This window comes from Pteropus alecto, unplaced genomic scaffold, assembly GCF_000325575.1.
Source record: "Pteropus alecto unplaced genomic scaffold, ASM32557v1 scaffold79, whole genome shotgun sequence".
Lineage (NCBI taxonomy): Eukaryota > Metazoa > Chordata > Mammalia > Chiroptera > Pteropodidae > Pteropus > Pteropus alecto.
In genome coordinates this window covers 7095949-7108369 of record NW_006494612.1, presented here as the reverse complement: position 1 = coordinate 7108369, position 12421 = coordinate 7095949, and the positions used below count along the sequence as shown (strand labels likewise).

General features: G+C 36.2%; 1 protein-coding gene across 5 annotated transcripts; it reads right to left on the bottom strand.

Moving 5' to 3' along the window:
* Positions 1-401: 401 nt before the first annotated feature.
* Positions 402-10185, bottom strand: FAM229B (family with sequence similarity 229 member B). 5 transcript variants are annotated; one of them, XM_006926090.3, is made up of 4 exons: positions 9886-10058; positions 3524-3599; positions 1777-1915; positions 402-627 (listed from the first exon to the last, which is right to left on the bottom strand). In XM_006926090.3, exons 3-4 carry the CDS (start codon positions 1899-1901, stop codon positions 510-512), a joined length of 243 nt encoding a protein of 80 aa, XP_006926152.1. In that variant the 5' UTR covers positions 1902-1915; positions 3524-3599; positions 9886-10058; the 3' UTR covers positions 402-509. The 5 variants fall into 5 exon arrangements, with proteins under 5 accessions (XP_006926152.1, XP_006926151.1, XP_015455594.1 ...); XM_006926089.3 differs by having other exon boundaries at positions 3524-3683; positions 9886-10057; XM_015600108.2 differs by having other exon boundaries at positions 3524-3680; positions 9886-10057.
* Positions 10186-12421: the final 2236 nt, after the last annotated feature.

Below are 12421 nucleotides of genomic sequence, written 5' to 3'. Positions count from 1 at the left end.
CAGATTAACCATGGACTAAAAACTTTCTTGGTCTTGGACTGAGCTCCATTTCTTACTCCATCTAATTATTCTTGGGCAGAACATTATCAAAAGATATCAAGCCAGAAACTGATTCAGGATTCAAGTGAAAGGATTCAGCTAAGTAGCAACCCAAATGTAAACAAAGGAAACCAATCTAAAACATTAGTATTTAGAATGGGCCCTTCTTGATTGATAATCAAGGTGGATTAAGCATCTCGAATAATTGATATTAATGATCCACTGTGAGCAAGATGATCTCTAAGGTAATGTCTAATTGTGAAATACCATTCAGTCTTATCTATCAAAATTAACTGATGGCTTATCACTGTACGTTTTATAGACTACATTTCTTTTCCTACTAAAAGTAAATATTTCAACTGTTGTCATCATCCAAAGGTGCCACCACTTTTATTTGTTTACCAGATCATAAGATGATACTGCCCCATTACCCTTGACCTAGTCAAACCTCTACAAAAGACTTAATGATGCTATTTAGGATGCATTTCCTTGCTGCTTTGTGCAGGTGGCTTTCGCATTGTTGCATAGACAGTGATGGGAACATCAGTTATTGTCAGGCAATGACTTCCAGGGCATCTTCGGAGTTGCCTGAATAAAAGAGCAAACGACACGTAGTTAGAGACTAAAAAGGAAATTTTTTCAGAGTACCAAAGTATGAGTGCATATTCAACTGTTTTAAATCATTTTGAAATCTTTGAATGTTGTAAAGTAATTATAACACTGTGGCAGTGATGAGGCAGACATTTTAGACTTACATTGCAAAGAAATTGTGGTCACAGGAAATTCATAAATACAAAGATATTCATTTTGAAAGGAATGCAGTAATGTTAAATGGCAAAGGTGGGGGAGTGGTGCATAGTTGTAAACGTATGATAATGCTATGGCAATTCGTACATATACGCAGCTTAAAATCACTTCAGTTGATTTAAAAACTAAAATATTTGTGTAATAATATAAAACTGAACATACTATTCCACATGTTGTTCAAATGTTGATAAAATCTCAGGTTTAAAAGAGCCCTGAAATGACATCTAGTTCAAAAATACACCTACTGCTTGAATTTTCTTTCCAACATTCCCATCAAATAATTACCCAACCTTAAACATGTCTAAAAACAAGTGCTTGGTACTTCCCAAAGTAGTCTATTCCATCCTTAAATAACTCTGATTTTTAAAGTACCTATCTTATTAAACTTAAATCACTGTTCTAAAAATTTCCAAGCCATAAGAAACCTAGCAATGCAGTATTTGATGTTTTGCTACGGTAAACAGCAGAAATGTGAAACAAACCCTACTATAGTTTTCTTCGATTTTATAATTGAATTTTCTGCCAAAGTTCAAATCAAAGCCAAAGTCACACTAAACCTGAGGTCTGAGTCTTCTTCATATTTGTAGCCTTATGCCCAGCACATAATAGCACTAAAGGTTTGCTTGTTTATTCAAATATTAGCTAATCGTGAGCATATCAACAATAAGAAAACTAACTAAAATTCTACCAAAAAAAAAAAAAAAAAAGAATTGGTCTACCATTAATACATACAGGTACAAAATGCAGACTATGTGCTAAGAAAACCTACGATCTGTTCATATTAATTTACTAACAGCAATATTTGTTAATGCTAATTAATAATAGCAATGTTTCTGGGCTTTTATCTTGCTAATATTGAACATCAGCTAAAGTTTGTATTGATGACAGCCATTACACATTTCCTCAGTTTTCAGTATAAGGAGACTTAACCTGGTCGGTGACATCTCTTTCCCGTTACAGGCAGCACTGGAGCTCAGCCCAGGTTCCAGCCCAACTGAAGAATCTCCTCCTTCCACTGGAAACCTCAGTGGCTGGGTCCCAAACCGAAAAGGCATAATTCACTGAAAACCTATATTAGAAAATTATAATAATGGAGGAGGGGATGAGTTGTCTTCAAATAGTTGTTTGAAATTTTTAATGTTACTATTTTGTTACAGGCATATACAAACATTCTGAAAATTACATTTTAAAATATCTATAAAAGTATATAGATACTATATTGTACAGCTCTTTACATAAAATGTTGTCTTGCAACAAACACAAAATAGCCACTAGATAATAAAAGTAAACTATGTCTTATGGTTAACAAAACTAAAGTCCATTTCTGCTGTGTGAAAAAAAAAAATTCAGTTTGCCTTTAAATGGTTGTGGCAATCAACAAGCTTGAGCCCCTGCACCCACTTCCCACTGCTTCTCTGCCTATCTAAGCCCTTTCTTCCTTTGAAATAACAGCTGAGTTTCACATCCGCCTTCTATTCTTAGTTATCATTCATTCCTCTCTGCCTCTCTACATTTACAGTGCATTAGTTAAGAGTGTCTTGGGAGAGTTGGATTGACTATGTGATCTTAAGCAATGTACTTAACCAAGTATGTTTCTCAAGGGTAAACTGGGAATAATAATAGTATCTACCTCCAGAGTAATAGTGAGAATTAAATAGATAATACATATAAAGTGCAGTATCTAACACATAGTGCTCAATAAAGGCTACCTAATATTAACAGCAGATGCTACTAAGCATTATTAATATATATGCACATATATAATGTAATGTATGTATGAGATATATATGATATACATACAAACACACACACACAGAGCTATGTAAAATAAGCTCCTACTACCTACCGGTGCCTCTGCTTGGAACTCTTCCGCACCAAACTGCTCCCACCCTTTGCTTGTTAAAGCCAATTCATTCATTAAGTATGAATATATATTTCACTTTCTCAGAGGAGCCATCCATAAATACTCCCCATTATGTAAGTTTTCATAGCACTCTTTATATCTGCTTTGTAACAGTTATCATCACTCTAATTCAGGATTTCTCAATCATGACACTATTGACTTTGGGGCCAGGTAATTTTTTGTTGGAAAGAGAGGAGACTGTCCTGTAAATAATAGGATGTTTTGCAGCATCCAAGGCCTCCACTCACCACATGCCAACAGCATCCCTCCCCAAAAGTTTTGACAGTTCTTTGGTGGAGAAGAGGGATAAAGGGGATTCCCTCTTGTTGAGAACCAGTACACTAATTTTTTTTGTTTAATCATTGTACCCCCAACCAATTCCACATCTGTCTTTGTCACTGACTGATTCCTTAACACCCAGAACAGCACCTGGCACACAGTGGGTCAGGTATTACTCTATCTTGTATTAACTTGCATGTCTTCATCAAAGGACAGGAACAGTGAAAAATGTGTTATATCTGTTTCTTATGCATAGTTCAATATTCTGGGCCGTATAAGTAAATGTGTATTATAGTAATAACAAAACTAAATTGTTAAAATTTAGGGATGTGATTATTATACAACAGTTTTTATAGACTGTGTCAATTATCAAGGGAAAAAAGTGTCATGCTCAATGACAATTATAAAATCATAGTAAAATCTATGGTTTAGTATAACTATCTATCTTATGTAGATATTAAGTTTTAACTAACTTGATCAGAGACACAGACTTACCAAAATAGGCTGAGTCTGATTCCTGTAGAGGTGAATAAATCAATTGCTTCTACTGACCTTCCATAGAAGGCTGGAACTGACAAAGGAATGATGATCAAATGTTCCAGTGACACCCAGAAATTATGACATCAGAAGATTCTTTCACATAGTTTCCTATCTGCTAAGAATAAAATGTCACAATTTATAGCTCTACAACATGCTAAAACTTAGCTAAAACTTAAGCCTCTGAAGTTTATTTAAAGGTTTTATTCTTCTTTTCACTGCCTTATTCCCCAACAATATAAAATATTTTAATCTGTGAATGAATATATACTTATTCTAGACCTATAGTCTAATCAATCTGCACAAAATTGTGTGAGATTCTTCTCACTTTCTATCTCATTTTCCTGTCATTATCTTCCAGACTTTCTTTTAATAACCCAAATTGTAAGTCCAATCTACATATATCCTCACCCCACGCCAACAGCCTCAAACTACACCTTCACAAATTTCCCTGTAGCTTTTCCTGTGTAGGATTCTTTATAACTAATGCCTAGATTACCTCTTCTTTCCTGTTTCCTCAAAAGAGTCTTGAAATTCCTAAATGACAGGAACAATGACAATTGAGAAAGGAAGAAAACATCTTGTACTGTCTGTCCTCTCTATTCTGTTCCCTGGAAACTAAGGGTATCCTCTGTTCATAACATCTTTGCCAAAGGAATGATGATCAAATGTCCCAGTTACACCCAGAAATTATGACATCAGAGATTCTTTCATACAGTTTTCTACCTGCTACAGAATACAATTCATAGCTCCAACAACAAGCTGAAGTTTATCTTCTGAACTTCCCTCCTTCTCCCAATTTCTATATCAACAGGTTACCTCACTGAATATAATACTTAAGTTTGAATCCTGAGCCAGAACTTTACTCTTCAGCTAACCATTTTTTTTTCAGTTTTCATAGCTGATGACTGAACTGTGAAATGTTAGTGAGAATTTTTTACATTTAATGAAAATCTTTTTTAATACTTACATTTTATGTTAAGTTCCCACTGCTCTGTTTTCACGATTTATGTTATAGAAAATTGGCAATTTACATAATTAAATTAATGTTAGACAAAAATCTTACCTCTGCCGCATTTTTCTTACTAGGGTGCTATCTGTGAATAGTTGATCATAATTTTAATATAGAGAAACCATTTAACTGACCATGTCATCATCAAATTGAAATAATTGCTGCCCATTGTTAGCTAATATATCATTAGGACCTAAGCATTTAATACTTAGGATGGCAAAAATTTTTAATACTAGTTTAACGCTACTTTACATTTTTTAGTGGAGGCAGCAGTGGGAAAATTATGGGTTTGGGCATCAGAATTAGATTTGAATTTTAACACTATGTTAACTCTGAGACTTTGAGCAAATCACTAAAAGTTTGTCTGTAAAATACTACTAATTCCAACATCATAGGGCTGTTTTGAGAAATTAAAAAATCTGACATGTAATAAAGCCAATGTCTGGTACATAAAAATTAAATCAGTACAAGTTTTCTCATCTTTTTGCATAATTCTTGAAATCAAAGTATTGAGATATGATTTCACTTTTTAACAAAGTATCTGCATGTAAAATATTCTTAAATTCCTCTAATTTGCCATTTTTTTTACTAGTTTATTTGGCACAAGTTGTGCCAAGTTTTTTGTTGGTTTGTTTGTTTGGTATAGGTGCTACAATGAAACAAACTAAACAGTGGTCTTAATGATGAAACTTTCTAGCACTAGAGTAATATATCAGAAAAAAACGAACTTGACTCTTTAGCAGATCTTCAGAGAAATGAATAAGTGAAGTATAAATGGTGAAAAAAAAAAGATGGTGGAATCTCTAAATACTCTCTCTTAATTCTCAGAAGCCCAAGAATAATAATCTTTCAATCCTCAGGATATTGATTCATGAGCTGCAGAAAAGGAGTGATGTCTGAACTGGTCATATCCTAAGAAAACTGATCTATTATTATAACTATTCATACAACAAATAATCACTGAGAATCCATCATAAGGCAGGCATGTGTTAAGTGCTGAAGATAAAATACTGAGCGAAACATACACAGTGTCTATCCTAGCACAGTTTACAGGTTAGGGCAGGATACATCCTGGACTAGGATATTAAACTTAAATCTAAAGGATGAGTAGGCATTAACTAGGTAGAAATGGGTAGGAAACAAAGACATTGAGACAGTTGGGGAGGTGGCAAACAGAGGAAACAACGTGCAAAAGTCATCGGCCAGCAGAGAGGACAACAGAAGATCTGAAAAGCCAGTACGACCACAGAAGAAAAAAATAAAAAAGGAATTCAGGCCAGACAGATAGGTAGAAGCTAAACCATGCCAGAACATAAATCCAAGTTAAAGATTTCAGGCTTTATCTTATGAGCAAGGGAGCCCACAAAAGAATTTTAATCTCTCAGGAGCCATAATTAGGTTTCATTGATATTCTATATTAATTTTCTGTTTTCTATTTATTTGATTTCTACTCCAATCTTTAGTATTTCCTTTTTTTTCTGTTTACTTTCAGCTTAATTTGCTATTATTTTTCTAGTTTCTTAAAACAAAAGGGTAGACTTAGCTTCTTAACATAAGCATTTAAGTCTATAAATTTTCATCAAAGCGCTACTTTAGCTTATTTCTACAAATTTTGAAATTAGATACTAGGAATGTGAACAAGTTCCAGCCCTCTGTGAACTCCAGGAATTGTCTGCCTGCTTCTTACCAGTCATTCTTTCCTCACCCTTGAGTAGTTTCCATACATGCTTGTACTGATCGGCACTCAGTTTAAGGCTCATGGGGAATCTCCTGAAGATCTCCAGAATTTTCTCTGTAAACACACTCCTCTCTGGCATTCTGCCCTGCACATTCTAGCTGCCTTGGTCTCCCAGAATTCTCAACATTGTCTCTCCAACTCAGGGTGCCACTGGGCTGTGTTTGGGTTCTAGTCATTAGAAAGAGGTCACTAGGTCCAGCCCAGACTCAAGAAGAGAGGATTACACAAAAATAGGAGGCAGAGACCATTGGTGTCATCTTAGAGGCTGCCTACCACAGATGCTGCATTCTGATGTTATGTCTGAGAATGTTCATGATTTACTTACAAATGTTTGTCAAATATTTCTGGCTTTCTGTCTTCCATAAATTGCAATTCTTGGCCCCCTTATGATTATTTGGAGTCTACGTGACCTAGTTTGGGCCAGTGAGCTAACAGCAGCCATTAAATGCAATACAAGACCCTCTTGAGTTGTCTTTCTGCCACAAAAACCAGGAATGTACCAAACAGTGGTAGCTCAGCTACACAGGTATGAGAACGAGGATAACATAAAGCATAGCTACCATACACCCCACACAATGGAGATGTATCATGTGCAAAAAAAAAAAAAAAAAAAAATTTGTTGTTTTACACCAATGAGATTTGGAGGTTAGCTGTCACCATAGCATAACAAAGTTTATCTTTACACAGACTTAGGTCCAGACTGAGGCACTATCATAACAAAAACCTAAAATATAAGTCACTAGCAAGTAGTCAAGCATCAAGTGACAAGGAAATTGTTCTCAGAAGCTGAAAGGATAGTTATCTATTTTTCAGTGGCAAATCTATCAGAAAAACCTTTGCAAAATGCTGTGATAACCTAGAAGGCAGATGATTTACTAATGAACTTGAGTGCTAGTAAAGAGATTGGAAGATCGATCGTTAATACCATGTTGGTTGCGGTTGGTTGTGTTTGTCAAGTTATACATAAAAGAGATGGGCTCAGAAATGCACTGTGCAAGCAGGAATAAAAATGGATAGAATACGTACAAATTCAAATTATATTTTAATGACAACTTCGAAAAGATATAGGAGTATAATTTTCTTGGAACACATTTTACTCCCCTTCAGAACTTTGTAACATTTTCTCAGTATCTTCTAGTACTAAATTGCTATAGATGAACCTAATTGCTTTTTTTTTCCTCCATGCTTCACTTTTGTTTCTTGCCTGGGTACCCAAAGAATTCTTTATTCTGAAAATTGAGTAACTTAACCAGAATATATACCTTAGTGTTAGTCAATAGATTACAGAATTTTCCCTGGGGAACAGAGTATATCTTTTTAACCTACAGATTTTTCTTCCTTATTTATTTATATAAGTAAGGAGACTTTTTATTTCATTTGCTGTATTCTCTATTTCAGGGGCCCTTATTGATCTTATATTGAACTATACTGCTCTCTTTCATATGTAATGTCTTCTAAGAGGTTTAATACCGTTGTCCTTTGCTTCAGTATTCTCTTTGATTTTCTCAAGCTTCTATTCTACATCAGTAATTTGAATTTCAGCTCTCTAGTCTGCTTCTTCATGCTTCTAATTATTCATTAGTCCTTTAAGGTGTTTTGGTCTTCCATCAATTTCCTTTGCTTTGCTATTGTGTACTGAAATTCTCCTTGACTTTTACTTATCTGAAACCTGTTCTTCTACTTACAGCTAGAGTGTGAAAGGTAAGTCATATTTTCTTTTTCATTTTGCTTGTATCAGAGGAGGTATAGTAGAGAGAATTCCACTAGAGCTGTGTACAACTTTTTAGGATGGCCCGTGTTCTGCTTGCTCTTCTGAGAGTTTGTTGAATATCTTTAAATGAGGTCTCAGTCCATCTAATTAGGAATGTATTCGACACCAGGATATGTTCAGATTTATGACTTCAAAGTGGACTCCTGGAAATTATAAACTCTAAAAAGTTTTTCTGCTTCTACTGAGGTCCTAAAGTGGTGGTATATAAGGTTCCACCTTGACTCTTAAGCAGAATTACCTCTCAGTCTTATTCCCTCAGAATGAAGTTACTAATGAGACTTGTTAGGGCTTTCTTAATTTGACTTTTTTCTCATTTATGACCTCTGAAGAATAATGACAGGGACTGAACCACTGCATGAGGGGTGGAGCTTTGCAGAAGCCAAAATATCAGAAGAGCTGGAACCACATAGTTTACCAATGCAGACATACAAACTGGACCAAAGTTTGAAAATTTTGGAAGCCCCAGACTTTGGGACTTCAATATCAGGCCTTGAAGTAAAGTGTTGGAGGTAACTGACTGTACTTCCACCACTGACTCCATGCTCAGTAATAAGCATTTAAAATCCAGCAATTGCAAAAAAAAAAAAAAAAAAAAAATTGATTAAATCACAAAAGATATAAGTACTAAGGTGAAAAACATCCAAACGGAAATGTAGGAGAGCCTGGAAACGATGAACCACCATTGTAACTTCAAACTTACCAGCTAACAGAAAAATGCAGTAACAACTACTTATATTTGTTTTGGTGGGACAATAGGGTGCGCCAATCAATTGACCATTGTAGTTTTTATTGCCACACATTAGTTGCACAAACAATTTAACTTTTTTAATAAAGAAGACCTCCTAGAATCTTGCAGCTCCTCAGAATTTTTGTGGAAAATACTAATTTCATTTCAAAAGTTCTTGAGTTCCTAATTAAAATCTGGTATAAATTGGTCAATAAGGGTTTACAGTAGTATTTTCTAATGTCTGACAATTTTAAGGAGATAGTAATTTTCAGGACTGCCTAATTTTTAAATCTTTTCCTCCTTTCTCACATCTAAACATTGTATATAAATTAAATGCCTAGTTTCAATTTCATCTCTTCCATCAGATCTCTATTTACTTATTTACATCCTCATCCACTGAATCGTAATGCACTTATAATCAGCACCACACAATATTTTAAGTAACAGTAAGTATTTTGTGTCTGTGTATCTTTGATTAGATTCTAAATTTCTTGGAGCTGGGGATCTGCATCTTAATTTCTTTTGCATCCTCTAGAGCAGGGGTCCCCAACCCCGGCCTCAGACTGATACAGGTTGGTGCCCTGCTAGGAACCAAGCCTCACAGCCGGAGGTGAGCTACTGGTGAGCTTCATCATATTTGCAGCCGCTCCCCAGCGCTATCTTCGCCTCAGCTCCACTTCAGAACAGGCATTAGGTTTTCTTAGGAGCACCCGTCCCTGGTGCCAAAAAGGTTGGGGACCGCTGCTCTAGCGAGCATCCAAGTTAATTTTGGCAGCATACAGCTTCCACAAACACTGGTTGGGTCTCTAAAGCGCCATTTTTGTCAAAGTGTATAACCACCTATTTATAACCCTGCGACGCCTATTAGTCTGAGGTTTCTTTGTGCTCATTGACATTCTTCGTTTTCTATTAGAACAAAGGGCTAGGTAGATAAAGGTACTAGCGCAGCGGCGCAACGAATCTTAATAAACGGAATATGACCCACCGCCCAGGGCGTTGAGACTGTGAGCAAAGACTAAAGCTCTGAGAGCCCATTAACATGTTTTAAAGCCCCACTCCAATGCCTAGTTACCCGCCAGTTGTCCCGGCCTCCGGAGCTGCCGATTCTAAAAGATGTTGACAAGGCAGCGAGGATCTGCGGTCCGGAGGCCCAGTCTCTATGGTAACGATGAGACGAAGGTACACTGGTGCGGCCTTCTGATGGAAAATCTTTGCCTGAACCTAGAGAAGAGAGTAACTACGGCAGCGACTTACGGCAGCGGCGTGACTTACGACCGCCCCAGCGGAATACCAAGGACCGCCTGGGCTCCCGGTGTCCAGGGCAGACCTCACCGCAGCATGACTCAGTCGGTGGTCGTACAGGGTAAGTTGCGCCAAAAGGATGAGGGCTCGGTGGGCGCGGAGCCAGGCGGACTTGTTTTCAGCCTCATGTCTATACTCTTTTCCTTTCATCGCAGTTGGCCAGTGCGGAAACCAGATTGGCTGCTGCTTTTGGGACTTGGCGCTGAGGGAGCACGCCACGGTCAATCAGGTGCTGGTCCCGCCCTCCGAGAGCCCCCCTCCTGTTACCGAGGCTCTTCCAATAGATAAGCAAGAATTACTCTATTGAGCTTTTATCTGACCGATATACGTTGTATGGGATCTTCTCAGTAAAGATCAAACAGGTTTTTAAACGTTTTTGGCGTTAGGTACACAATAGACTACACAATTGGACGGCGACCTTGGTCTTGTTTCCCTTAATTTTCAGGGTCTCATCTTTATCAGGGTTCTCGCGAAGAGCAATGAGATATATGTGAAAATACTTTATAAAATTGGTATCATGTATGGTATTATATTTTTTAGTTTAATCCGTCAGCTTTTAAAATTACCGAGAACTCAGCGAAAGCTCTCATTTGATTCACCTGTTCTACCGTCCTATGGGGACTGAGGACTTAAGCACCCTTCTCTGAACTTAATAGATCTCAGGGCATTTACCCTTCTGTGGTTTGGAAGAATCAGACTAAGCATTTTATGATAACTTGCTTTTTATTATCATAGCCATATACCAGTCACTACAGTATTGTGGGATTACTAAATGGAAAGAACTTCATTTGGAAAAAAGGCAAAACTTAATCTAATGCTATAATTTTTTTTTTCTTTTTAGAAAGGAATTTATGATGAGGCAATAAGCAGCTTTTTTAGAAATGTGGATACCAGGTAAGATGGGATTAAAGTCTATCAAATAGCATAATGATTACTATTCACATCAACAGATTGAGAATCTTCAAAAGGCAGTAAAAACAGTTGATAACTGTAAAGAAGTTGTCTTGCTTTTTTATTTTTCTCATTGAATATTCTCATTCTCATAACATTAATGTTCTCATATCATTCTGCAGAGCAAGACAACAGGTTTTCTTTTAAGACCATATTAAGGAACAAAAAGAACCGTTAGTGTGTCTTCTTTTAACTTGACATTGAAATAATGTTCCAATAAAGGAATGCTGAAAATTTCTCTGAGGATATCTTGTTAATGCATTCAATAATGACTAACTTTTAAAAGAAAAATATATTGTTTACATCTCTTTGATGTTATTTGTGGTCAGGAATATTTGCTCTACAAATAGAATGTGCTAAAAAGGAGAAAAGTGATTGTCACATTACATCTGTTTATTTAATAAAGGATGTATGTAATTATATATCTTTTATCTGAAAGTAATTTGACCTTCAGGGTTTGTTCATAAGCTTTTAATATTAAATCAATAAGTTTATGTGTTTTTAAAATACTTAAAGCTAGCTAAACTGTGATGGGCTTGAACTGAAAAGTATATACTTAATATCCATTGGTAGTCTAATTCAATAAAAATTCCAGTTCTAGTGTGAATTAATTGGTTGGATATTTGAAGCAGTTATCTCCTGGGGAAGACTAATTAGTCCCCACTTCTTGGTGAATTCCAGAGTATGACCTTCAGGCTTGCAAACTCAAACGTTGGCACCTTGAGAATGGATCCAATCCAGGCAGATAGACCAAACTCAAAGAGAATGGGAGATTAAAAAGCAGAAAGTCAGTAATTGACAATAGGAACTATAACTCAAGAAGACTAGATAGTCATTTTTCTTCAAAAGCACATTCTCTTCTTTAGGAATTCTACCTGAAAAGCTAAATGATAGAGGTTGCTTGATGACCATGGAATCAGACCAAGGGAAGTTTGGTGTATTACTTTAATGGCTGGCATCATTTATCTTTATTATATGGAGATATCTGTCATTTAGACTAGATTCCCTTTTGTTTGTGACCTAGAACAACCTTTACCCTAAATAATATTAAGAGACTCAAATTTGCCTTTCTAATCCTTTTAGGTGTTTCCCTTCTAACTAAATTCCTACTCCCATCCCCTCTATTCTTGATGACCAATCCTTTCATTGAATATTACATAATTGAGACACCCTGGAAGCTATTCTCTCAGTAAGGTGACTTCACATAGCTATACTCTCATCTTCTCTGTTTTATAATTTAACCTGAGGACATTCTTATTTCCCCAATATCAAGTTTGGGGAAAAGGGGAGAAAGGACTTGGCATCTTGTTCTTTCCTTGTACTATCAGTACATGCAGTATCTGTTCCATAAGTTA

Excerpts from the sequence above, each read along its gene's own strand:
- FAM229B (XM_015600109.2), bottom strand. The coding sequence starts at position 1,901 with ATGCCTTTTCGGTTTGGGACCCAGCCACTGAGGTTTCCAGTGGAAGGA. Across the intron at positions 628-1,776 it reads AAAGAGATGTCACCGACCAG|GCAACTCCGAAGATGCCCTG; the intron begins GTTAAGTCTCCT and ends TCTTTTATTCAG.